Source organism: Aedes albopictus, chromosome 2 (assembly GCF_035046485.1).
Source record: "Aedes albopictus strain Foshan chromosome 2, AalbF5, whole genome shotgun sequence".
Taxonomy (NCBI): Eukaryota; Metazoa; Arthropoda; class Insecta; order Diptera; family Culicidae; genus Aedes; species Aedes albopictus.
The window spans coordinates 248,751,866-248,778,759 of NC_085137.1; the positions used below are offsets into that span (position 1 = coordinate 248,751,866).

At 41.1% G+C, this 26,894-nt stretch overlaps 1 protein-coding gene and 1 long non-coding RNA gene across 5 annotated transcripts in view; both read right to left on the minus strand.

Annotated features, from left to right (window-relative positions):
* Positions 1-4,694: 4,694 nt before the first annotated feature.
* LOC115258835 (uncharacterized) lies at positions 4,695-6,164 on the minus strand. Its single transcript, XR_003893866.2, has 2 exons — positions 5,541-6,164; positions 4,695-5,455 (listed from the first exon to the last, which is right to left on the minus strand). It is a non-coding gene; the product is annotated as an uncharacterized LOC115258835 (long non-coding RNA).
* A 17,031-nt stretch (positions 6,165-23,195) lies between these two features.
* LOC109433252 (striatin-3) overlaps positions 23,196-26,894 on the minus strand; it is a 106,196-nt gene continuing 102,497 nt past the window's right edge. For all 4 annotated transcript variants that reach the window (XM_062851482.1, XM_029859110.2, XM_062851481.1 and 1 more), the window contains exon 7: positions 23,196-25,003. In XM_062851482.1, coding sequence (XP_062707466.1) covers positions 23,850-25,003 — 1,154 coding nt within the window. In that variant the 3' untranslated portion in view covers positions 23,196-23,849. The remainder of the gene's footprint in view (positions 25,004-26,894) is intronic.

Below are 26,894 nucleotides of genomic sequence, written 5' to 3' on the forward strand. Positions count from 1 at the left end.
TAACTTTATATGGTCCTGTATAAAACGAGTCTAATTTTTTCCTGTTTTCCTTGGTTATGTAGACTAAATCTCCTAATGAGACGTCGATTGGGTTTAGGTTGATATTTAGGTCAGCAGTTCTTTGAATTTTCTCTTTGATCATATGTTCCCTTGCTATAGTTTGACTTTTTTGTAATTTAAATTTCAATTCATTCATGTATTGCTCAATATTATAAACTGGTTCTATAGTTCTGTTGTTCATCAGATCTTGCGGTAAATTTGGTTTCCTTCCATAGACTAATTCGAACGGTGTAAGATTAGAATCTGTATGCGGGGTTGTATTGTATACAAAAGTGTAGAAACCAACCCAATCATCCCAGTCGTCATGGTGTTCATTTGAGAATGATCGCAGATACTCGTTTAGGCATCTGTGATTTCTCTCCAATGCACCGATCGTCTCTGGATGATAGGCGGCTGAAAAGGTTTGTTTGAAATTTAAAATTTTGCTGATCTGCTGAAGAACTTCGTTGCAATATTCGGTTCCTCTATCAGATCTTAGCTCCAAGAAGTTACCATATTTAAGGATAAAATCTTCTACTAATGCACGAGCAATAGTATTACAGTCGAACCTCCATGAGTCGATGTTCCTTGACTCGATATCGACTCATGGAGGTAAATTTTTCCATACTGAAAAATAATTTCTGGATTACTATGATGGTCCCTCCAAAAAGCTTCCCATAGGAATTTTGTTCCACTACTCGATATTTCCTTGAGTCGATGGTCCCTTCAATATCGACTCATGGAGGTTTTACTGTAGATTCTTTATTCTGTATAGGGATTATTATAACGAATTTCGATAAGTCACATTGTAAAGTGATACAGTAACGATTATTCCTGCTTGTTTTGGGTAACGGTGCGACCGTATCGATAGAGATCACATCGAATGGTTTCTGAGGTGTAGATGTGATAATAGATGCTTCTTTTGTTCTTTTACTGACTTTGTTCTTTCTGCAAAATTCACAGGCCTTTATGAATTTTGCGATAGAACCTTTCATTCCTCTCCATTGGAATAGATCTCGTAGTTTTAGGTACAATCTATGCTGTCCTATGTGGCCTCCAGTTGAGCTATTATGAAAATCATGCAATATTTTTTCGACTTCCATTTTTGACTCTATTTGTCTTGGAGGTTTGAAGAGTAAAATTTCAAAACTATTTATAATTTTTGTAGCAATTGATTTAAATTGTTCTACTGTGATTTGCGAGAATAATGGATCGCTCAATGATAAGGCGATTTGTTTTATCTTTAAATTTGTCATAACTTCATTCAATTTTGAAAGAGCAGACTCGAGTGTCTGACTTTCATTTTTGTAATTGAATTGTATTGCTGCATGCGTCTTTTTATAATTCTCGCTTTTTATTTGGAATTCCATTATATTGTTACTGAGATTTGTTGTTAATTTAAAAGAATTTCGAGCTTCCTTTAAAATGACAGCTTCGCTAACTAGAAGTTGATCAGGCTTCGTGTATGTGGAAACGTCATCCTTGGCTTTAGCTGATTTCTTTTTAGTCATGGATCTGGTGTTAACCATGAGTATTGTTCTATTTTTTAGGTCGTCAGATGACATTAATCTAGATAATGCATCGGCGCCTACGTTATTTGTTCCTTTAATATGTTCTATTTCAAAGTCATAGTCTTCGAGATCCAGACGCATTTGTGTTAGTTTTTTGGTTGGCTCTTTCATACCAAAAAGGAACACCAGTGGTCTGTGATCCGTTCGTACTATAAACTTCCGTCCATACAAATATGGCTTGAAATAATCGATAGCCCAATGGATAGCGATCATTTCCTGCATAATCGTAGGTTTTTTGGAATCTGCCGAGTTAAAAGCTTTACTTGCGTAAGCTATTGGTAGGTCTTGTCCATCAATTACTTGTGATAGTATTGCACCACAGCCTACGTTTGAGGCGTCTGTGGTTAGATAGAATTTCTTCGAAAAGTCAGGGTAACTTAATATAGGTGGTGAGAGTAGGTGATTACGGAGTTGTTCGAAAGCTGATTGACAGTTATCTGTCCATTCAAAAGTTGAATTTTTTTTAAGTAAGTCATTTAACGGTTTGGCTAATCTAGCAAAATCCGGTACGAACTTACGGTAATAGTTACAAAACGCGACGAAGCGGCGAGTTTCATCCGCGTTTGTTGGTATTGGGTAGTTTTTGATTACTTCGAATTTTGTGTCGTCAGGAAGAATTCCCTGATCTGTAATTTTGTGTCCTAAATATGTTACTTCTGTTTTGAAGAATTGACATTTTTCGGGGTTTAATTTTAGATTGTAATGCCTCAATCTTTTAAAGACATTTATCAAATTTTTGATGTGATGCTCTGCTGAACATCCTATTACGACAATATCGTCTATGTACACGAACGCGCACTCAGGTGTTAAACCTGCCATAGCAATTGTCATCATCCGTTGAAAACTATTTGGACTCACATTAAGTCCAAATGGTAAACGGGTGAAGGCATAGTGCCCTGAAGGTGTAGAGAACGCTGTATACTTGCGGGACTCTGGGCTCAAAGGAATTTGATGGAAACCTGCCATCAAATCCAATGTACTAAAATATTTGGCCCTGCCTAATTGGTCTAGAATCGTGTCTATTCTGGGTAATGGAAATCTGTCAGCTAGAATCTTTTTGTTTAACTGTCTGAAATCCACTACAAGTCTCCACTTCTTATCTGATGTGTTTGACTTTTTCGGCACCAATAATATTGGTGAGTTATACGCCGACACAGAGTTTTCGATTATATTGTTTTCCAAAAGTTTTTTAACTTGTGATTCAATTTCATCGTTCTGTGCGTGTATGCTTCTGTAGTTAGGAGTATACACAGGCACGTTATCGGTTAGGTTGATGCTTTGTTCGTAGAAATTGTTAGTTGTGAGGTTGTCTGTATCTAGTGCAAATATGTCATTAAATTCCTCCAGGACCTTTTCAAATTTGGACCTGACAAATGAAGGAATTTCAGATATTTTAATTTTATTTTTAATCTTATCAATACGTTTATTTGTGTCGTTTTCCCCTTTTTGGATGCTGGCTATTATAAACTGATTGAGGGGTTTAATTACTGGTTTAAAATTATGGATTAACACAGGTTTACTCGTTGTGTTAATAAATTTAACGTATGTAGCATTAGGTGATACTAAAGTGTTCCCACAGAAAACTCCATTTTGGATTTCCTGTGAACACACTACAGAATCCTCGGCTACCTGTACATTCGGAATTCTGCGAATTACTTCGCATCTTTCCGGAACTATTATACCTTCATTGAAATTGTCTTCAATCATTACATTTACTTCTGCATTGTTAAAATTAAAACTTAAAATCCAATATTCGTAGTTTATTGTGCATTTATACAAGGATAGAAAGTCTCTTCCCAATATTCCATCGGTGAATATTGGGAATTCGTCTCCTACTAAATGGAATTCGTGATGCAATGTGAGGGTATTTGAAAATGTCAATGCCGTAACTGTTGTTGCCAGTGTTTCAATTTTTTCACCGGAAATTCCGGAGATACTGCATTTTCTATTTACATCGATTTGGTGACTTCCAAGAATTTTGTTAGCTTTGAACACCGATACGTCAGCTCCTGAATCTATCATAAAGGTACACACCGAATTTGTCATTTCGACATGTGCCTTTATGAAATTCGATGCTGACGCGTTGATGGTTAAAAGTTGTGTAGTTGGCCTAAAAAATGTTGCTGCGGCTGTTGCGGTTGCTGTACCTGTGGTTGGTGGTTGGTACTGTGGTTGCATTTGCTGTTGGTTAGGACATATGCGTCCTGAGTTTGTCAAGTTTTGTTGTTGAGGTGGAACCATGTGTCCAACATCTGCGTAAAATATGCGTGGTTGCATATTTCCGCGGTGGAAGCCTTTGTGAGATGCTCTTCCACGCTGAGATGGAGATCCATAGGGTCGTCTTCCACAACCACTATGGAATCCTCCTCTGCCTCCACGATAATCGTTGTGGCGTTGTCCGTAGTGATTCATATTGAAATTATTTCTGTCGCGATTGTTATGTCCGCGGCGTGAAGCGAACATTATCGCGTTAGTATTAGGTGTTGCTGTTGTAGCCTCGTTGCTCAGTGTTTTCTCTATTGCTGCGGACAATGTTGCAAATTGTCCGGCTTTTAGAATGAGCCTCGTATCGGGTTTACGAACGCCGGTACAAAGAGCCTTCACTCCTTGCTTTATTGCTATTTTGTTCGCCACATCAACCGGAATTTGCTCCGTGATGTAAGCCTTTTCTAAAAGGAAGGTCAAATTTTCGACCTCCGTGGTGAATTTGTTGACATCACCAGATTGTTTCAATGCTCCTAATTTCGAAACATATACGTCTGAAGACGTTGCCAGACCGCATCTATTTTTTAAGTGGTTTAATATTTCATCGAGATCTGCCGGGTTCTCGCCTACGGCCGATCTCGCTTTTCCAATTAGTCTGGTCATCACGAATTTTTAACGGTAACATCTGCGGCTGTTTTTTGAGCTGCTGTTGCCGTTACAAATTCCGCTTTGACCGTGTCTACGAATAAGCCAACTGAGTCAATAAATGGACTCAGGCCTTCTTGGCTTCCATCATAAACTTGGACCACTGCGGTTCCAAGTTTAAGGTCCACCTTCGGAGTTGTCATCTTGTTATTGCGGTATAATTTTTCGACAATAATGATAAGTTTTACAATTGTTTTAAAACGTATGAGATGTTTGGCCTTATCAAGTCGCACGTCGATAAAAATTTTAATTTCACTAAAAATATCTCTGGATTTTCTTAAGAGGATTTTTTGATTAGAACATTCGAATTCGTCTAAGAGGTATAAATTTGCTTCATAAAGATTACGAGCCTTTACTAACTTGTCTACTAGTGTTTTCCTCAAAAATTTCCTGTTTGGTGCCTTCCTCAGATTTCTCAAAGTAAGTGCAAGTTGTTCTATATTTTTGACAACATTTTTTTCCATTTAACTCTCTTCTTTTTAAAATCGGATGAGGTCACTGTTAGGCTTCCGGATAATTAATTCTCGTACAGGATTTATGAGATTTGGTAATTTACTTTCAAACAAGATCTTTCAGTAAGTCACACATTTTTGAATATTACAATGTCAAACACCACTTGAATACACCATTTTAACTAAATTGTTTCGGTACTTATTTATTTTTAACTATTAAATTAAATCATCACTCACGCTAGTATATCATCTGCAAGTCTCAGCAGCAACGACGAAGCTACGTTGGGGTCGCTCCATGTTGCGCCCTTGTTGGGGTCGGCTCCATGTTGCCGGATGACCCGTTTGTTATGTTGTTTCTTCGTCTGCACTGCCACTAGTAGTGTTCGATTTTCCACATGAGTATGTCCACTATGTCATCTCGAAGTTCCACAATCGAACTCCTGGTGTTCGTTTGCATTCCGTTGGAGATCGCTGCTGCTGCTGCTACTTGGAATAGGGCGTTGCTTGTTGCTCTTCCTTTGAAAATCATCGGTACGCTCTAGCTTCGAGCTTGGTTTTCACCTCGTACATTTGTGTGTAACACAATGTGAACACTAAACTGTTTATCTTGTGTTCCGTCATTGTATAGTTACTTAGTCACTTGCACTTAATGTTTCCAATAAAAATGTTATTATTTATTTCAACTACTCCACACAGTACAGTAAAGTTCGACACTTCCTTATAACTGTTAGATTGGATGGGCAGCGGCTCGTCGAGCGGCTCTTTCTGCCAGCCGTTCCGTGTGTGATTTGTGCAACTTCAGTAGTAGTTTTATTAGCACGTACGCACCCGCGATAACTGTTAAAATGCAAAGCGCAACCGCTTGTGTTTGATGGTGTTCTTCACTGGGTCCCATTTGATTCGTAGTGACGATCTCGTCACTTGAAAACCAACCCATTTTCAAATGTGATTGGAATACACTTTACCGAACTGTATCACTTTCACACTTTTGCTGCGGAGAAGGCAAAACCTGTCTTAGGTAGCCATGTACTAATTTGGAGTTTTCTTCAGAGTAAAGTGTACACCCGTTAGCTGTTGGGCTCGGAACCAGAATGATTTATTCAATTTGCTTTTCGTGGCAACCGACCAACGCTCGGTGGCGTATGGTTTATTCTGTTGTGCTTAGTTGCACGATTAAGCAGGCCACACAAAGTGCATAGGGGCTGTCCATTAATTACGTAAGGGTTTATGTGGGGAGGGGGGGTTTGAGAAATCTTACGCGCCATACAAAAATATTTGGGTTCTCATACAAAAAATCTTACAAGGGGGGGTGGGGGTGTCGAAAAATCGTAAAAATGCCCTTACGTAATAAATGGACAGCCCCATAGCCTGTTTGATTGTTATGATATAAACATCCGCGTGGACGTTTATTTAACTTTGCCGATTCATCACACTACATCGGTAAGGTAAGGTAAGTGTGAGGATTGCCGGCATAGTGACAGTGGACAAGGTAATCTGTAATAAGTTGCTAAGTTGCATACAGGTAAGAGTTATCGAAAAGTCACAAAAGTTGTTGGTTATCAACACGCACAAGGGGTTCTGAGCGTATACGAGATTGTCTTTGGTATTACTAAATAGTGTAGTGACGATTTTCAAGAGAATTATGGATGAGATTTTGGGTGCTATCAAGGCAGTTCAAAGATATCTGGACGATATTCTGATTTAGAGCGATACCATTGAAGATTCGTCGCTAAGTTGTACATGGTTCTTTATTGGCTGCTAGAGCACAAGTTCAAGGTAAATTTTAACAAAAATGAGTTTTTAGTACAAGAGACATTTAGGCCACAAAGTGCCAAAAAGTTCTTAGTTCATTCCACAAGAAGGTTAAATCAATCAATCATCATTTCCTTCGTCAATATGCAGCAAAATATTTATACCGTTGAAAGCCTAAAATAGGTATGATACAAAATACATTTTTGCATTACAAAATCATAATTTATTGGCTAGTTCACCCCACGTGGTAGTGTGTCATACTAACGGCCTACTTTTCCTCATTGCATTATGCAATCGAAAAGTATTGCATAATATAGTACATATAGCAACACGTTTCGGTTATAAAGCCTGCGTCATTCAGAATCGGTACACTTCTAACCGGCTGCAGATCAAAAAACGGCATCACTTAGAAAAAAGTGTTGTTAGCAGCAAGCGCATTCATTGTAGTTTGTAGGAAAAATATGAAAATTGCTGATTAGCCACACCTCGAATTTTCAAGAGTACAAATTTGAAGAACCGAAAGTCGGTTTGGGCTGAAAAGTTGGTCGCTGTTGGTGACCAATCGATCAACTTTTCAGCGCAAACTGACATTCGATTCTTCAGATTTGTGCTATTGAAAATCTAAAAAAACATATTTAGATGCTCGCAGATGCTTTGTATGCTTTGCAAGGTTATAAATTATCACGGATACGGGCTTTATAAAAAAGTTGTAGCGTCCATCCCAAGTAACATTTTATAGTCAAATAGACTAGAAGAGGTTCTTGGATCCATCTTAAAACCAAAATAAAAGGTTTTGGTTTTATGACGGTTCTCAAACCCTCAAAAGGACTAATTGGTCATCAATTCGTTGGCAGTGGCCAACAAAATCTATTTTTTACAATGTGTAACCACCGATTTTCTTAGTCCTAACACCATTCGAAAACTTTTTACACAACATATGAAAAAATCAGAGATGTCTCTATCTCCAATCAAAAGTTATCTGCACTTTTATAGACTGATACGAGACAACTAGAAATCCTCTACCTAGAGATGAGCGGAAGTTACATACGTCGATTCGGCAACGCTGTTTGTTTTGTTTACAACAGCTGCCAACACTTGCTACAAAGCTAGATGTTCAAACTTTGTGCGTGACTTCGTTGTGGTTCAAGTTGTTTTGTTTACATTTTCAAATTATGGTAGAATTTTTTTTCGAAATTTTGTTGAAATAGCGGACACGGCGTGTGTATGGGAAAGGTTTATAACAAAAAAATAGACATCGTCAAATTTTTCGCTATTCAAAAATAGAGGCTTTCAGCTTTCATTTGCACGGTCCCTCAAAAAAATCCACCGAGGGATCTCGAACAACTTTTTCAGAATACTGTTTTTCCCCATACAAAATGAACGGTTCCAAATTAATCCCTATTTCTACTTAACAAACATACCCAATTTTTGTATGAAAAAGTTCCCCCGATGGAATATTTCGATGTTGGGCTTGAATGAAAGCTAGAAGCGTCAACTTTCACGTAACGTAAAAATTAGCGATGCTTATTTTTTGTAATAAATTTCTTCTACCAGACACACCAGAAATTTGAAATTTATTGCAAAAGTGTTACGCTAATCAAATCGGCAGAAGTGAAGCAAGAAGCAGCAATGGAAGTTTTTTCGACAAGTGCGGCAACAAAAGTGTCGTCATAAGCATGAGCTTTTGAAAGCAGAATTAATAATTTTTTATCTTTTTACTAAACATACATATGCCGCCAATTTCTCGATATTAAAAATAAATAATTTTAATTTATTTAGTTCCGATTGCAATACCGTTCAAACGACGCCTTCCTACGAACGACAAGCATGTTCATTTGGCTCACACTTTGACAGTTCTCTCTGCACGATTGGCTCACAATGGCCACCTCCGCAGATCTCTGTAATGTAGGATTACTAGAGACAACCAGTAAGATGAATCTTTCACAAGTAACGGAAACGAACACCGTGCACTGATTTTAGTCCATTTATTTAAACTTCAATAAATTTATTTCTTGTTCTGCTCAGATTTCGCGCTTTGTTGTTCTTTTTCTTGTTGTTGTTATTTTCCTTTGTGTTGGTTGTGTAGAGTTCTTTCTTTTGTCAATACTACAACTTCTGCCGGGTAGTTACTCGATATTTTTTCTTCTCAATATTCATAGGTTATAGGCGATCTAATGTTCATTATTGTTTAATTAGTTGTTACTTTTATTTCGGTTTGTTTTTTTTTTTGTTAATTTTGTTTTTCTTTTTTTTTTAAATAATATACGGTTTGTTTACTCAAATAGTGCTTTTAATACAATATATTACAGATAACCACAATAACTGATGTCGCCTCGGTTTGTGTTTTTTATTTGTTGTTGTTGTGTGTGTGTGTGGGTGTGTAATTCCTTGCAAACGTTTCGCTGAGCGATCTCAGTAGTGTGAGTGCGATGAATTCGTTTTTTTACATTCTCTTTCGTGGAATACTTTATTTTCGAATAACAACCGTTGGACGAAGCCAACCGAAGTGGTTTATGCATATTTTTTTTTGTATTCATTTGCTTAACTATTAGGATAGTCTATACGATGCATTGTTTCTTTTGCTAAATGATGTATTTTCTATAGTTTTTACTTGTGTTCTTCTTGGAATGGTTATGCTTTTACTAGGTGTTCTGTTTTTGTGCTTGTTTGATCGTTTTTGTGTGTGTTCTGATTCTTGCTTTACACCGATGGATATACCTATTGTTTCTTAACTTTCAGTTTGTGAATATTGCAATGGTCCATGCTGGTTGAAGAGTTTTCTTTCTCTAACGACATCGAGCATTGTTAGATGGTGAATCCTAGCCCTCCTCGTATTTTTGGTAATAATTTGTTATCTCGCTAATCAACATTTACCCTTATCTCATGATTATTCATGTTTTTTTTTTACAGGGAGGAATGGCTCATTTGTTTTAAAAACTAGCTTAACTGACATTCTTGTTTTGCTTGTTTGTTAGTAAATTCTTGACTCATCATCATATGTTCACAAAATATACAGTATTCTTTATGATGAATTTTATTCATATGAAAATTATTACCTATTATTATCATAACTTTCCCTTTTTCCAAGGGATGGCTCATAGTAGGGTGTGTTTGTCGAATGCAGCTGGAAAGAACTGGCGAGAGGTTTTGCTGAATGGAGGCATGATCGCTGTGTTTCCAGAAGCTTAATATTTTTTTTACTGTTGAGTACAGGATTAGTGTTAGGACTGAGGATTGGCTTATATTGTGTCGTTTATCAATTGCATTATACATATCCTAACATTTTGCCTTTTTACAAGAATACGCTGCCCTTAAGTCTATCGTGAATATTTTACTATGTTTGCATGAATTTTCATTATTTTGTCTAGTTAACACGTTGCTCAATGTATGATTTTTGGACTGTGAGAAGGCAAGTAATGTGCATCGGCGACCTCTCGGCAATCTTGCTAGCTTACATTCGTCGTTGGATGATAAGTCAGGTGTGAATAGTCTTACTTTTTGTGTGATTTATTCGTCAACCCGAGCAGGATTTTGTGAACTGAAAGGCTTTTTGCAAGTCTAGATATATTCAATTTGTTTCAATACGTGTCTCTTAAAATGCGTTTGATGGTTTCCGTTTTCCTACATTTTTAGACGGATAGTTGCCATAACAGGGTATATACTGAATCAAATAAATACAATCCTCTTTATCTAAGTTTTCGCACAAAAGTATTCCAAATATTTGTAAATAATAAATATAAGGAGAGTCCCAAAAATGCTCCTTTGAATATTTCACAAAAAAATGCACAACCCAAGCAACACACATGGTCACAAATCAGTATGCGGCAGCGCAGGTAATGGTTGTGCAATAAGTCACAGTGACTTCTCTGCAACATACGCTGCCGTGACTGTTTTGAAACCATGTTATTTCATTTATTTAGTTAACATCAAATTCATGATAATACTGAATCAACAATTTGCCGCCATAATACTCGATTTGCAGCTGCAGCTCTCCAACGTCGGTCACGCCCAACACTCGCCAGATCACTCTCCACCTGGTCCGCCCATCGTGCTCTCTGCGCTCCACGCCTTCTTGTACCAACCGGATGGTTAGCAAACACCAACTTTGCAGGGTTGTTGTCCGGCATTCTTGCAACATGCGCTGCCCATCGTATCCTTCCGGCTTTGGCCACTTTCTGGATGCTGGGTTCGCCGTAAAGTGCAGCGAGCTCGTGGTTCATCCTTCTCCGCCACACACCGTTCTCCTGCACGCCGCCGAAGATCGTACTTAGCACCCGTCGCTCGAAAACTCCGAGTGCTTGCAGGTCCTCCTCGAGCATCGTCCATGTCTCGTGTCCGTAGAGAACCACCGGTCTTTTTTTTATATTTAAATCTTTATTTTTATTAGGTCCATGCGACCCACCGGTCTTATTAACGTCTTGTACATGGTACATTTGGTGCGGGGGTGAATTTTTTTTGACCGCAGTTTCTTCTAGAGCCCATAGTAGGCACGACTTCCACTGATGCGCCTTCGTATTTCACGGCTCACGTTATTGTCAGCCGTTAGCAAGGAACCGAGGTAGACGAATTCTTCTACCACTTCGAAAGTATCCCCGTCTATCGTTACATTGTTGCCAAGGCTTGTCCTGTCTCGCTCAGTCCCACCTCTAGCAGCATGTACTTTGTCTTGCCGCATTCACCACTAGTCCGACCTTTGCTGCTTCGCGTTTCAGGCGGGTGTACAGTTCTGCCACCGTTCCAAATGTTCTAGCAATAATATCCATGTCATTCGCAAAACAGACAAATTGGCCGGATTTCGTGAAGATCGTACCCCGGCTGTTGAGCCCGGCTCGTCGCATAACACCTTCTAGGGCGATGTTGAATAGTAGGCAGGAAAGTCCATCACCTTGTCGTAGTCCCCGTCGAGATTCGAATGAACTGGATAGTTTACCTGAAATTCTTACACTGTTCTGCACACCGTCCATCGCCCAACTAACATTTTCAGCGCTATAAGCTTCAGTCATTTGCTTTCTGTTGTGTAACCATCGAGTAAAAGCAGTCAACGCTGAATAAAAGGAAAGCTAGTCAAATATAAATCATAAGCTAATACACGACTGCAAAACAAGCATCATACAGCTACCAAACTCGATTTTCAGAAATTCATTGCTTGTCACTGGGGCTGCATTTACTCCACCGTATTCCAACTCCGGGAGATTTCCCGGAAGATGTGAAAACATGAACACATCGAATAGGAGTCCCCACTAACAAAACAGCTGCTACTATACAGTACAATTCGTTATACCGACAAATCCCCAAACCAGCAGCGCTTTAAAGGCCGTTATGCGATTTCATTACGGCTAGAAGCTGTAATAAAGAAACTGTTGATTTACCAACACGGCTTGTCGGATATAAACATTATTGTCAAAACGAAGTTTATGCGGGATATATAGCTACTACACAAGTTCTTTACAGCTATCCATCTATGTGCTGTGAAATTATTCGGGTTGCTTTTATTGCACTTACATTCAATGCCGGAAGATTTGCCGGAAGATGTGCAAATCGAGTAAGAGTCCCAGCCACTACAACAGCTGCTTTTATACAGTCAGGCTTATTCTGCGCGGCGTGTGAGGTGAGACGGACGGTTTCATCTCACATGACGTGAGACGACTAATGCAAATCAAATGAGGCGAGTCGACTTTTGTCACCTCATTCGACTCATCTCACCTCACACGCCGCGCAGAATAAGCCTGAGTACGTTTTGTAATGTTGCCAAAACACAAAACAGCAGCGCTTCGTAGCCGTTTAAAGCACACTCTTTCAGCTAGAAGCTGTGAAGAAGAATCTGTTGGCGCAACCACACAGCTTGTTCAATGTAAACATTATTGCGTTTGACGTTTCACAAGCTTTTACAGCAAGATGAAGTTGGGTAAGGTTTCTTGTGGCACAATTATGAAGCCTTGTCTGGAGTAAAACAAAACGGGCTATTTTCTATGTTATTTATGATAGCAGTGTGGCAGCGAGGACATCATCGGGACCAGTGGATACGGAGATCGGGAGTTCGATTCCAAGTAGCGGCAAGTACTTTAATTATTCAATTTTAAAAGTGATAATTCCAGTTCCACATGTATTGCATCACGGTATCCATAACCTAATTATATTTAATCGTTTAATTTAGGGATACCGTAAAACTATTATTTAACAATTGCGAAAAGGCTGAAAAAGCGCCTTCTCAAGATGTTATTCAGTTAGTGGTTACATAGGAGCCGAGAAAAGAGCTATGACTAGGTGGCATAGAAGCTGATCGCACAGCATGTACAAGCTGATTAAGTTCGCCAGATTCATTGGTATAGGGCTCGCATAGAAGCTTCCGTCCATATTGCGCGCAAACCCCAAAATTTTATTCCCACCTTTGGGTTTCCGCGCCGAAGACCCAGCGCCAGATTCGGCGACAAAGAAAACTAACAGCAGTCGCCGGACAGTTGGCAATCCTGATATTTGACGGCGGCCGCCCGGTAGTCATGGGAGTGGATTGTTGTCACGCAAATAGATCTTTTCGCTAAAAATGCATGTGTATTGAGTTATTGTTGACAGATTTTCTGCAGTGTTAGTGTGAAATTCAGCGATTTTCTGTATCGCGTAAGCCTTCGCTGGAAGAAAACGTCATGTTGTTCAGCGAAGCAAGGAAAATTTTCAGTGAAAAAAGCAATATGTACAACACAGTAACTCAGCATCAAGCCGTATTAAGGACGCTTTGTTGACGTTTACATTCACAATAAATGTTAGTTGGGCGTTGCTCTTATCAGTCTGGTGGTTCCCGGGAAAGCTGTTCTCGTCCATGATTTTCCATAGCTCTGTGCGGTCTATACTGTCGTATGCCGCTTTGAAGTCGATGAACAGGTGGTGCGTTGGGACCTGGTATTCACGGCATTTCTGGAGGATTTGCCGTACGGTGAAGATCTGATCCGTTGTCGACCGGCCGTCGATGAAACCGGCTTGGTCCCTTCCCACGAGCTCATTTACTTTAGGTGAAAGACGACGGAAGATGATCTGGGATAGCACTTTGTAGGCGGCATTCAAAATGGTGATCGCTCGAAAGTTCTCACACATTAACTTGTCGCCTTTCTTGTGGATGAGACAGATCCCTTCCTTCCACTCCTCCGGTAGCTGTTCGGTTTCCCAGATCTTGACTACTAACGGGTGCAGACAGGTGGCCAACTTTTCCGAGCCCATCTTGATGAGTTCTGCTGCGATACCGTCCTTACCAGCCGCTTTGTTGTTTTTGAGCTGGTGGATGGCATCCTTAACTTCCCTCAGCGTGGGAGTTGGTTCGTTTCCGTCCTCTACTGCACCAACATAGTCATTTCCTCCGCTGCCTTGGTCCTCCGTGCCTACATTCTCTTCGCCATTCAGGTGTTCGTCGAAGTGCTGCTTCCACCTTTCGATCACCTCACGCGTGTCCGTCAGGAGGCTTCCGTCCTTATTCCTGCAGATTTCGGCTTGCCTGCCGTAGCCTTTGCGGGATGCGTTGAGCTTCTGGCAAAACTTACGTTTTTCTTGTGAACGGCACAGCAGTTCCATTTCCTCGCACTCTGCTTCCTCCAGGCGGCGCTTTTTCTCCCGGAAGAGACGGGTCTGCTGCTTCCGCTCCTGTCTGTATCGCTCCACATTCTGTCGGGTTCCATGCTGCAGCATTACCCCCCGCGCTGCATCCTTCTCCTCCAGAACCGCTCTGCACTCCTCGTTGAACCAATCGTTTCGTCGACTCCGTTCTACGTACCCGATAGTGCTCTCGGCGGCGTTGTTGATGGCTGCTTTAACTGTACTCCAGCAGTCCTCTAGAGGGGCCACATCGAGCACACCCTCATCCGGCAACGCTGCCTCGAGATTCTGCGCGTATATGGTGGCGACATCCGGTTGCTTCAGTCGCTCTAGATCGTACCGGGACGGCCGCCGGTACTGTACATTGTTAATAACGGAGAGTTTTGGGCGCAGTTTAACCATCACCAGGTAGGTAGAGACCAGAGTCGATATTAGCGCCACGATAGGTCCTGACGTCGATAATGTCGGAGAAGTGCCGTCCATCAATCAGAACGTGGTCGATTTGCGATTCCGTTTGTTGTGGTGATCTCCAGGTGTAACGATACGGGAGGCTGTGAAACCATGTGTGTTGCTTGGAAAGACCCTCAAACTACGACAACTACCAACACTAACAATATTCTCCATACTTGTATCCTCCATTCTGCAGGCCTATTGACATATATCGCTAAGTACCAGCTAAGCGTTTTTCTTCTGTCTCCCAAGCTACTATTGTTTACCGAGCCCCTATCAACTAGCCCCTTGCAACCGAGCAATTTCCGTTAATAAGCTCCTACTGTCACCAGGATTCTTCCGCCGCCGAGTACCTGCTGCCATCCTGATCCTACGGTCGTCTCGATCTCTCTAGATCTCGGCACAGTTTCCGGGAATCCTCGCCTCTCGGTACCTGAACGACTATTGACACCCAGCCTGATTATCTCTTTGCATCATTTCGCAAGCCACTGCCAGATATTTCTACCAGATCGGTACCTTCCTTCTACATTCTAGTTCATCTACCGACATTTACACTTAGCTGCACTAAAATGTCGGATTTCTGTTTTCCTCGGACTTGGAGTGTTTCATACAACTGTTAAGAGTTAACATATCTCCATCCCTCCATTTGTGATACCAGCGGATCAAGATCTCTTGATAACTCAATGCGAACCTTTACCAAGAGAGAACCCTGTTCATTCAGAGTCCGGAATCGAACAATTTCAATGAGACCAAGCCATGAGGATGATATTAGGAGGACTGAATAACCTACGGAGAGCATAGACTGTCGGTAAAGAAGAACTTAGGCGGAAGTTTGCTAATTTACCGTAACATGTAACGTATAGCCGCCACTTCAGCAACGTAAATGCTGTAAACACCGAAATCAGTCAAGTCGCATGAACCGAAGATATGATCCGAGATTACTTACTTACTTTCAGTCCTGGGCACCCACGGTGGTGCAGAGGGCCGAATTGAAAGATCTCCATTCTGGACGAATGCCAGCCATCGCCTTGATCTGTGACCAGGTCAAATTTCTGTCGACTTCCTTTGTTTCCTTGTTGAGGCTGCGCCGTCATGAGCCTCTGCTGCGATGTCCTGCTGGGTTCCAATCTAACGCTTACTTGCAGATTTCGTACTCGCCCCTGCGCCCGAATTTTTGTCGCATTCGGCTTTCGATGACATCGACGATGGAACTCCACGTTGGAGATCCAATTGTGAGGCCATCATGCGCAAATAATATACATACCGCAGGCCTGCAGCCGTTGAGTGTTCTTCACTGGTACACACCAAGCTTCACTGGCGTACAGCAGCACAGATTTCACTTTCGAGTTAAAAATTCGGATTTTGGTGCGTCGACTAATCTGATTGTTTTTCCATACATTTCTTAAACTCGCAAAGGCAGCCCTCGCCTTCTTGATCCGTGCACCTATGTCGATCTTGGTGCCACCATCGGCCGCCATGTGGCTACCAAGATATTGGAAGCTTTCAGCATTCTCCACTGCTTGCCCAGCTACCGTGAAGCTGGAAGGGTTGGACGTGTTTACATCTAACGATTTGGTCTTGTTGACGTTGTTGGTGAGATCTGCCACCGAGGAGCGATCGACATGATCATCGAGCGCCGTTGAGCTAAGTGAACAACGTCATCAGCCAGTTCGAAGTTATTTAGATGCTCCATGGTAATGGGCTGCAACAGCAACCCACGATTTGGTTCATGATCAATCGCACCTACCAGGATCTCGTCGATGACGAAGAGGAACAGTAGCGGTGATAGGATATATCATTGCCTCACTGCAGCAGCGACCCGAATAGGATCGGACAAGACACCGTTGTGCAGTACTCTACACGAATTGCCACGTACTGTGAGGACGATGATTGTCTCAGGGACACCCTTGCGCCTAAAGGGTTGTTTTCGTGATTGGGACGGCTTTTTCGTAATCAATGAACACCAGGTAGAGAGATTCTTGGAATTCATTGATTTGCTCCAAGATGGTACGGAGCGTGACAATATGGTCCACACAGGATCATCCGGCACGGAATCCTGCTCGATGCCGCCGGAGAGTTGCGTCAATCTTGTCCTGTCTTTGGTTAAGGATTACTTTGCAGAGGACTTTGAGAATGATGCGCAGCAAGATGATATCCCGCCAATTATCGCATACAGTCAGGTCACCCTATTTGGGCAGCTTTACTAAGACGCCTTGCATCCAGTCGACCGGAAATGTGCGTTTTCCCATATGTTGCAGAATACTTGATGCAGCAGCTGTGCATATATTACGGGGTCAGCTTTGAACATCTCGGCTGATATGCCATCGACCCCCGGGGCCCTGTACGATTTCATGCTACGAACGGCTGTTTCTATCTCCGACAATGATGGAGCTTCGGTGTTGACACGGGTAATGCGTCGAAACCTTGGCGGATCATGCTGAGGTGTTGGTGGCGTGGCCGATACTTGAAAAAGGTTTCCAAAGTGCTCGAACCAGCATTTCAGCTGGTCCGGCTGGTAAATAACTGTCCAGATGTATCTTTTACGGGCATCGTAGCATTCATCTTAGTCCCACTCTGCCGACGTGAGACATCGTAGAGGGGACGGATGTCGCCGGTGTTTGCGGCTTTCTCGCCTTCTTCGGCCAGTGAGTCCGCCCAAGATTTTTTGTCCCGCCTACATAAGCGCTTCAATTCCTTTTCGAGTGCCGAATGCCGCTGACGGGCTACGACTTTGGCTCCTCGTGTTTTCGCTCGCTATATCACTTTGGCGTTCTTTCGCTCCTCTATGTTCTTACAGGTGTCATCTGTGATCCACTGCTTTCTCTGGGTGCGTAACTCACTCAAATTATTCTCGCCGGTGACGATGATGGCGTTCTTGATGGCGCTCCATTGGTTTTCCACGCTTCAACCTTCCGGAATATCCGCAACACGGTTCTCCAGTTCCTCGACGAAGGACCTTTTCACCGTAGCGTCTTCCAGTCGGCTTGTGTTGAACCGGCGCTCGATTTTTTCCTCCTGTCGGTGGATCCTCGCAATGCGCAGCCGGATTTCGCCGATAGGAAATGATAGTCGGACGCAATGTCGGCGCTTCGTTTGTTTCGCACATCAAGAAGGCTCCGTCTCCATTTCCTGCTGATGCAGATGTGGTCGATTTGATTTTCCGTGACGCCATCACGGGAAACCCATGCCACTTTGTGCACTGGTCGATGGGGAAAGAGCGATCCCCCAAATACCATGTCATGGCGTCCCATGACGTGCTCATAGTCCGAGTTGTCGAAACCAACCTTCGCGTTGAAGTTGCCCATGAGGATCTTGATATCCTTTTGGACCTTTTGCAATCTTATCCACCAGAGAATTCTGTCGACTGTAAAAGTTCTCTTTGTTTTGCAATTCGGCAGCATCGGTTGGCGCGTAACATTGGTGTGGAAGTGCTCAAAGAACACAAAGTTGACCAGAGGCCGTCCAAGATCCAGTGGGAACGTACAGCTGCAAGGAAGAAGTAGAACTCATTTGGGAAATTTGTGCTCCTGTCAAAAACTCAAATATCTACTAAAACGACACCGGGGATTTTATAACTCCAAGAGTTCTAAAGAATATCTTTATACACTTCTCAAGAATATAATTGAAGAGATTCATACTGGCTATAATCGCTGGGTTTCCTATTCATAAGGGACACTTATAGGTAGTACTCAATCGTTGCGTTTGTCTTGGAGTTGCTCAATAAAAATGTTGCTAAGAAGTAGAGACCCAACTAACATGTGTTGTGAATGTTAACGTCAACAAATCATTCTCAGTACGGCTTGATACTGAGTTACTGTGTTGTATATATAGAGACGGAAGCTACTATCCAAGCCCTATACCAATGAATCTGGCGAACTTAATTAACATGTACATGCTGTGCGAACAGCTTCTATGCCACCAAGTCATAGTTCTTTTCGCGGCTCTTATGTAACCACTAACTGTATAAAAAATCTTAAAAGGCGCTTTTTCAGCCTTCTAACAGCTGTTATATAATAGTTATGTTATGGGGCAACCCCAAATCATCGGATTGCGAATGGTTGAAATAATTTACGGTAACTGGAAGTACCGCTTTTGAAATTAGAACAATTAAAGTACCTGCCGTTACTTGGAATCGAACTCCCTATCTCTGTATCCACTGGTTCCGATGATGTCGTCGCTGTTAAACTGTTGCACTAAAAGACGGCTTGCGGTAATGATCAGCATGAAAATGTTTTCAAATTTACCATGGAAAATCGTGATCATCGACCCACAAATGCTTCTTGTGTGCGTTTTGTGTCCTCTATTATCAACCGGTTCGATAGCCGAGTGGTAGCGTCTGAGCCTGGCGAACTCAAGGTTCTTGGTTCGAATCTGGTTGCCAACATTTTTTTTTTAATTGTAAATCGGGTCCATGGTAAAATTGAAAACATTAATCTGTTGAATTGAAACGAAGCTCAGTCTGCACGAATTTAGTGGTGTTGGTACCATCAGGGTACCAGATTCCGCTCATCTAAGGCCAGTTTTGCAGAAAAACATCATCTGTTAAATGACTGGTAAGCCAATTTGTAATGTTTTTGCATTTTAAGTTAGTTTAATCTAAGTACAATCAGATACAAAACAAGACTTATGTAGAACTTTTCATAAAAGTATGATTTTATTACAATTTGTGTGAGACCAAAGTGGTCCTAATTCCGCTCACGGACAAATGTATGCCATCTTTTAAATAGACTTTTGCGGAAAAGTGAATTATTTTTGGAACTCCTATGTTTTTACAATTATTTTTTTCCTGCTCAGCGGGAGTGTATAATAGTGATTGAATACACTGTGTACTAATATCGACAGTTTTTACAATTTTCGCGTATTTTTTTGCGTGAGCGGTTATTGGAACACATAAAATTTCCAACGGCTTTTTTGAGTCCAATAGCCGCTCAAAAAATTCTACTGTTTTGTTTTTAAAATTTATGTTATTTGGTAAATATTGCATAAAATGGCTTTGCTCTCATTGATTTCATATTGTCCAAGAATATCAGCGACGAAAAGGGGGTATTTATGCGTGAAAACTTGAGTTTTGCAACAGTGAGCGGTTATTGGGTCATGAGCGGTTACTGGTACACTGACGGTATTTAAATTAACCCTCACAATAGTAATTTCAACTGCAAGCCGTCTTTCAGTGTGTACCTATATAAAAAGCAAAGAAAATAGCCCGTTTTCTTTTACACTAGACAAGGCTTATGCTGCAGTTATGCTGCAAGAATGCTTACTCAACTTCATCTAGTTGAAAAAGCATGTGAAACTTCAAACGGAATAATGCTCACATCGAGGTTTACATTCAACAAGCTGTGTGATTGCACTGCCACAGCTTCTAGCTGAAAGAATGATCTATAGAAGACTTCAAAGCGCTGCTGATATCACATAAAGAGTTTCAAAGCGCTGTTGTTTTGTGATTTCGGAGTTGTATGGTAGGTATTAACATTGCAGCTTATGGTTTATTTTTGACTAGCGTTTTTTTCCAGCGTTCACTGCTTGAATTCAGCTGTTATGCAGCAGAAAGCAAAATACTGAAAGCTTATAGCGCTGAAAATGTTATTTGGGGAACCCTAAACACATTGACATTGATCCCAATCACATTTTGCAATAAAGTTCCATAAAATAGAAAATTCCCTGATTCAACAGAATTCCCTGAAAATTATTTCGAATTGTAATGAAATTTTCCTCATAATTCTATGCTTCCAGGCACGTGTGATGGTTCACCATCTTGTCATAGTTCTTACCGATTCAGTTCCACCCCCATTCAACAAGGAAGAAGGGCAATTGTTTCGCCGGAAAACCACGCGCTGAACTGTTGTAATGATATTACACAGCTAATTCATTGAAACGATGAATGGTTTGCAAAATTTTTGCATCTAGATTCTAGATATGTAAACAGACTATGTCTATCAAATGGATTGGTTGTTATTACAGAAGATGACTAAAAGGACGAATAGAGAAAGATTATTTGGCTTGAATAATATATTTGTAAGTTGAAATAGGATTTAAAAAAACTGGTAAAATGTATCTAGACCTGCAAAAAACGTTTCACGGCTTGAACAATGCCTTTTCAAAACATATAAATGAATCCGAAACATTCGCCTCGTGTTTTTGCCTGTACTTTTCTTTTCCGTTGTCGGGTGTTTTTCTATAAATTTGCGCTTGTGTATTGCTATCAGGTAATATGATGAAACAACGTTACTCTTGTCGTCGACGTCTCTCTAATGATTTCCTATATCAATTCTACCACATTTTGGGGGTTAATTGTGTGTGTGTTTGTTTGTTCTATCCGAACTGGAATTCAGCTGCACCGTTTGAATATCTTAGGGTCCATAAACGGAATATAAAAGAAAGAACAAAAAGTACACGAAATAATTGTTGTTGTAAAAACATTTCCAACGACCCGCGTCGGTACTGTACGAACTGAACCAGAAAACGAAACATTTCGACTGAATACTACCCCTGGGAACAAAGGAAGTGAAATTAAACTGAAAGAACGAAACCGTAATTAATCTACACTTTATTTATAATAAATCAAATCATTAATTAACAACGTATTACGATTATATGAGTAAAATAAATACATTTTTACTTTGTTTTCACTTGATTTTCTTCATACTCTCCTGATCTGCCTGCCTACTGTGAACGGCCTTCGCGTTTTCATTGGATGCGGGCCACCCGATTACGAAGTCAATTTTGTTTTCCCTACACTTTTTTTGCGACAAGAATTCCATCTTGTTTGGGGGCAGAGATGTATCGTACCTGGCTCTCCGTTTCTTTCCGTCATTTTACATATTCTCCTATTCTCGGTCTCCCGTGTTTTGTATGTTTATGATTTTTTTTTAAATGTAGAAGTCTCTACACTGTTATACATATTTTTTCTCAATTAATTTGCATTTTATATCTTTTTTTCTTATCACTTTCTACACTAAGATCTAAAACTCACGTTGAAATCCATGAATGAGTCCTCTATACTTTTGTTACTTTTTTCTTCTTGTTTCAACACTATTTCTGCTTATTATAGTTTTCCCGTTTTTTTCTGGTTATCAAGAGAAACATAAAAAAATCTATTTAAAACGAACAGACACAGACTATTGTTGAATGCAGTTTGAAAGGAAATGGAAAAGGGATTCGCCCAAACCTGGGGAATAGTCCTTGCTGGCTGGGGAGTGAAGATTCTTTCGTTAGAGTTGTTCTGTCGTAACCGGACAGGGCATAAGCAGAAGTAGAAGAAGAAGAAGAGATTTGCAACATATGTCGGTTGAACGAAACCACTTTTGGAAGCATTAAAAACGGGATAAGCTTTTCCTCTACGGCTTCTGTAGCTGGCGCTTTGATTTTTTCGTTATTTTTCAATTATCTATAAAATTCGATTACAGGAATTACTTTTCAGCGGATTAGAGTTGGACATTTGGTTGAGATGATGATAAATGCTCGCAATAGGGCAATAGTTGCTTTGGAAAAAGTTGCTACAATATGAATATTGTATTGTTTAACCCTCGAGCGATCGCGCTGTTGTATTTTGTACAACACGTTCAAAAAATCTCGCTTTTTGTACTCAGCACCAGTGTGGTGCTGACGCAGGTAGTCAACCGCGCGAGTTACGGAAGGTTAAATTGCTTCACCGGAACTATTACCTTGAATTGAATTCTTGGAGAGGTATATCTGGAAGACTCCCGGAACGAACTTTGGTAGAATAAGTGGAGAAATAATTGTGAGATTCTCCGTAGAAATCCCTGGAGAACCCTACGAAGAATCCTAAGACAAGCCAGGGAGAGATACCAGGAGAATAATATTTGAAAAAGTCCCGGCAAGAAATCTTTGAAGAAATGCTAAAAGGAATCCGAGAGAAATTATAGGAGGAATGTTTTCTCGTGGGGCTAACGTTATTCTCGGGTTGAAAACGACAGTTGATAATTAACATAATTCGCTCTTTGATTTAGGGTTTTGATACTTTGTAAATAAACATATAGGTGTCTCATAATCAGTGCTTTAAAACATGTTGGAAGAAATTTCAACACGGAATTTCCCTTGGAGGCAATATCGTGGAATGACAAAAATCCCCCTGGATGATTTATCATTTTAAGTTTGTGATTTGCTGAGACAAGGAAAAACTTGCTTAAAGATTTCCAAAAAACGAATTTTCCCTTGGGGTAATGCCGTAAAATGACGAAATTTCCTACAAAGGCTCATATCGATATCAAGGTTCCGAGCATTCATCATCATTTGCAACCAAATCCGAACCAACTAGGTCATGATTTTGTGAGTTCACGTGTGTGTATCGTCTGTCTGGCTGGCTATACTATCGCCAGCCGCTTTCTGTTTTCTGTTGTCATAATCGTAGGCGTTTGGATCATTTCCGCCGCTGCGGTTTGCCTCGGATTCAGCACACCGACCTGAATATCGAACGCCTATGTTCTAGAGTTCTTCCGGTAGAAGTCGCTCGTGTGTGTTTGTTGTAAGAATGTATGCTATGTGTTTGAGTGTGTTATGTTTTTATGTGAGTTTTTGCTTTCTCTGTAAAAATTATCATGCAATATTACTAAGTCTGTTATTTTACTTCTCTGCTTTCAATCGTCAGCTTTTAATATTTTTTGTTTGTAACTAGAATGTTCGTGATAATTAAAAACAACTACGGTTTGCCTGTTGCATCTAAGCGCGTATCGCGTATCTCTTGCTTAATTCTCTCTTTCCCGCACTGCGCTCTCGGATTTGTGTATACTACTTTTGTTTTATAAAGAACATGCCTTTATTCCATATTTTTTGTTTGAATCCGGATCAACTTTCGACATGGGCGTACTTAGCAAGCGTGTGCGAACCATGTTTCCGCGTGTCAGTTCCACAGGCCGAGGTCACTTTGACGAGTTTTCAATGACCAATTTTGGACTTTGGGGGCTATTGAGACTGTATGGCCGTTGATCATCCTCGATCAGTGGAACTTGAACATCGCCACGTTTCACACCACTATCTGATCGACCAGATCATCGCCTACTAGTATTCCCTCCCACGCAACGCCTGCTGACTCTGTACATTTTTTGCATAAAAAAGTTTCAGCGTGGTGACTTACATATTAAACGAACACTTTAGCTATTGCATCAGCACCTGCACTAGCAATATACGGCTTCGAAGGATGAAATGCAACGTCCAATATACTTTCGTCGAACTTTTTACGATGGGCCGTGATCTCCTGCACGCACGTCTTGTTGTCCATGTGCCACAGCCGGATGGAGCAATCGTGCGACCCGGACAGCAGATACAACCCGTGCGCGTCGATGGCCAAACTGGTGACCGCGTCCAGATGGGCCACCATCGAGTGAATCAACGACCCGGTGGTGTTGTCCCAGAACCGGATGTGCCGATCCTCGTGGGCCGTGATCGTTATCGGTAGCGTCGGATGGCTGATCACTTTGTTAATGTGTTTTCCTACGTTGCCGGTCATCTCCTGACTGGCCTCCAGTTTCACTACCTGCCTTCCGGTTTCCGTATCGTAGATTAAACAATGCGTACTACTGTAGGCGACCACTATTCTGTCGGTTTGATCGCGGACGAAATCCACCGACGTCGGGATACCCTCCGCTTCCGACGTGAATGTGTTGTTCAGCTGTGGAATCTTACCGGAAGGTGTCCACAACTTGACCGTTCCATCAGCGGAACACGACACCAGGCTGTTTTTCGTGTGGTTCACCGCTAGACCCCATACGGCGTTGGTGTGTCCGTCCAGCGTACATTTCATCACCTCCGGGTCATAGCTATCGTACGGATCAATGTTGTAGTTTGGCAGATTCCAACAGTTGATCGCTCCGTCCAGACCACCCGAGTAGCACTGTTCACCGTTGGCGGACATTGCTAAACACAGCACCGGTCCGTTATGCGAACGGAACGTGTAGAGAGGCTCCACATCTAGACTAGCGGACTTTTTAGCTGGCACGGTTTTCTGCAGGTTCCACAGCTTTAGCGTGTGGTCCTCGGAGGCAGTTATAAGAACGGACTCCTGCGGGTGGAACGCCAGCGCTCGGACACCGTCAAAGTGCGACCGTAGCGTATATTTGGCGTTCCAGGTTTTGCGGTAGGGTTCCTTCGCGTTGGACACCTCGTACGTCGATTCGGCCTCATTGTTGACTGTTAGTTGCGCTAGCTCACCCAGTCCGAGGGAGGAGTCAACCTCCTCGTCACTGGTGATTCCCGGTATCGTAGGGTGACGTGGTATGGCGGGTTTGTTGTAGCCTGCGAATGAATAACAGATATGGTTTGATTATTTATTATTTGGGGAAAGTAGGTAAGGTATGCATAAAGAGGATTATGACCTAATCTACCGAAATGCTCTCTATTATACATTGAATATTATATGTTATCACAATTAAAGGCAATAAACGCCAAAATCTGCATGGTTAAGATAAGGAGCCGAGAGATTATAGCGCTTCAACATCTGTCACGTAAGAGCTATGGTACGGTAGTGAGTGATATAATTGCTGTTGTAGAAACTCATGCAAGTTGCAAAACCAATGGGATGATAAGGAAGTAGGGTTAGAGTTCTTATTTTCGGTAATCTGCTGCATTTGATGCAATAACACACTCTTTCGAAATTATCTGGAGCACTTAAGCGATTGTACGTCTTTTTCTGCGAATTGTGTGCGCACTATTTCCATTGATCCGGGCCCCACATGTAATTGTACTTGGCACCTTTTAAAAAACACCACCCCCGGCAAAAACTGTCGCTTGAGCCTTGTTATTCAGCAGTTGAGCACTATAATTGGAGGGAAAACAGATCCCGTAGTTTTCGGAAATGTAAGCCCAAGCCAAGTTCCAAGGGTTAGTGGGTTGATGTCAGACCCTGCGAACCAGCCGTAAAACGATAAGCAATGAAAAGTTAACCTTTCAGTACTCGCGCCAACTTTTGTAACGCGAGCAGTCGCGCGTTGTACTTTGTACAACACCCATACATTCTGAAATATCTAAGGATCCTGATTGCTTAGAGGAGGACTGTCTTTGGCAAAGTTGTTGTAAATTTCATGGGCTACTTGATGCTGACAAAGTTGATTCGTAATACGTCCACTAGGCGGCGCTAGTGAGCAATATCATGTTATATCTTATATCTCAGGATCCTGATATCTTCGAAAGATGGTTTCTTCGACAAAGTTGTTTGGTATGTGAACGGCTTACAGATTATTGGCCGTTTAATTGGAAATTCCACCACTAGGCGGCGCCAGTGAGCAAATAAACTTTATATTCTATGTATCTCGGGATCCTGATTACTTAGAAAGATGGTGTCTTTGACAAAGTTGTTTGGTAGGTCAAGGACTTACGGATGATTCACAGTTTAATTTGAAATTTCATCACTAGGCGGCGCTAATGAGCAATTTCATGTTATATCTTATATCTCAGGATCCTGATGTCTTAGAAAGATGGTGTCTTCGGCAAAGTTGTTTGGTAGGTAAACGGCTTACAGATTATAGGGTGTCCCAGAAAGTATGGGCACAACTTTGTATAGCGAAAATACAATCATTTTCTTAACAAACAACAATTTTTATATTTTTTTATTTTTATTCAAGGTATTTTAATTGATACCTGTGAAGAGATTATACATTAAAAAGGGTTTTTGTATGCAGAATGTTTAAAATGAAAAAAACATCTTTCAAAACTTCTGCACAAACTACCTTTTTACGGTTTTGCCAAATATCCGAATTCGAAACATTTTTTTCGAATTTTTTCACATAATATATTCAAAAACATGTTTCCTCAGATGGTTGATTGAATTTTTTTTATAAAAATATGTTTTGCCCGTACGCAGGGGTATTTCAGAATTTCGAGAAAACGGGAAAATTCGCCTTTTCTATTTCTGGATAAGACATGTCCACAGACATTCGAGTTTTTAAACATGTTTTAACGAGAATAAAAATAATTCAATCTGCACTTCATAAAGCTGGGGCATTTATTTTACTTATAGTAAAATAAAAATGTTATTTTCTGCATGTTGTGATATATATTCAGATGCTTGTTTTCATTTATTAGAAAAACGGGTTTTCAAAAATATTGATTTTGGTGTTTAAATTAATTTTTCAGGTTCAAAAGTATATGTCGTCAATTCAAACTAAGGGTTGTATAATAGATACGCATA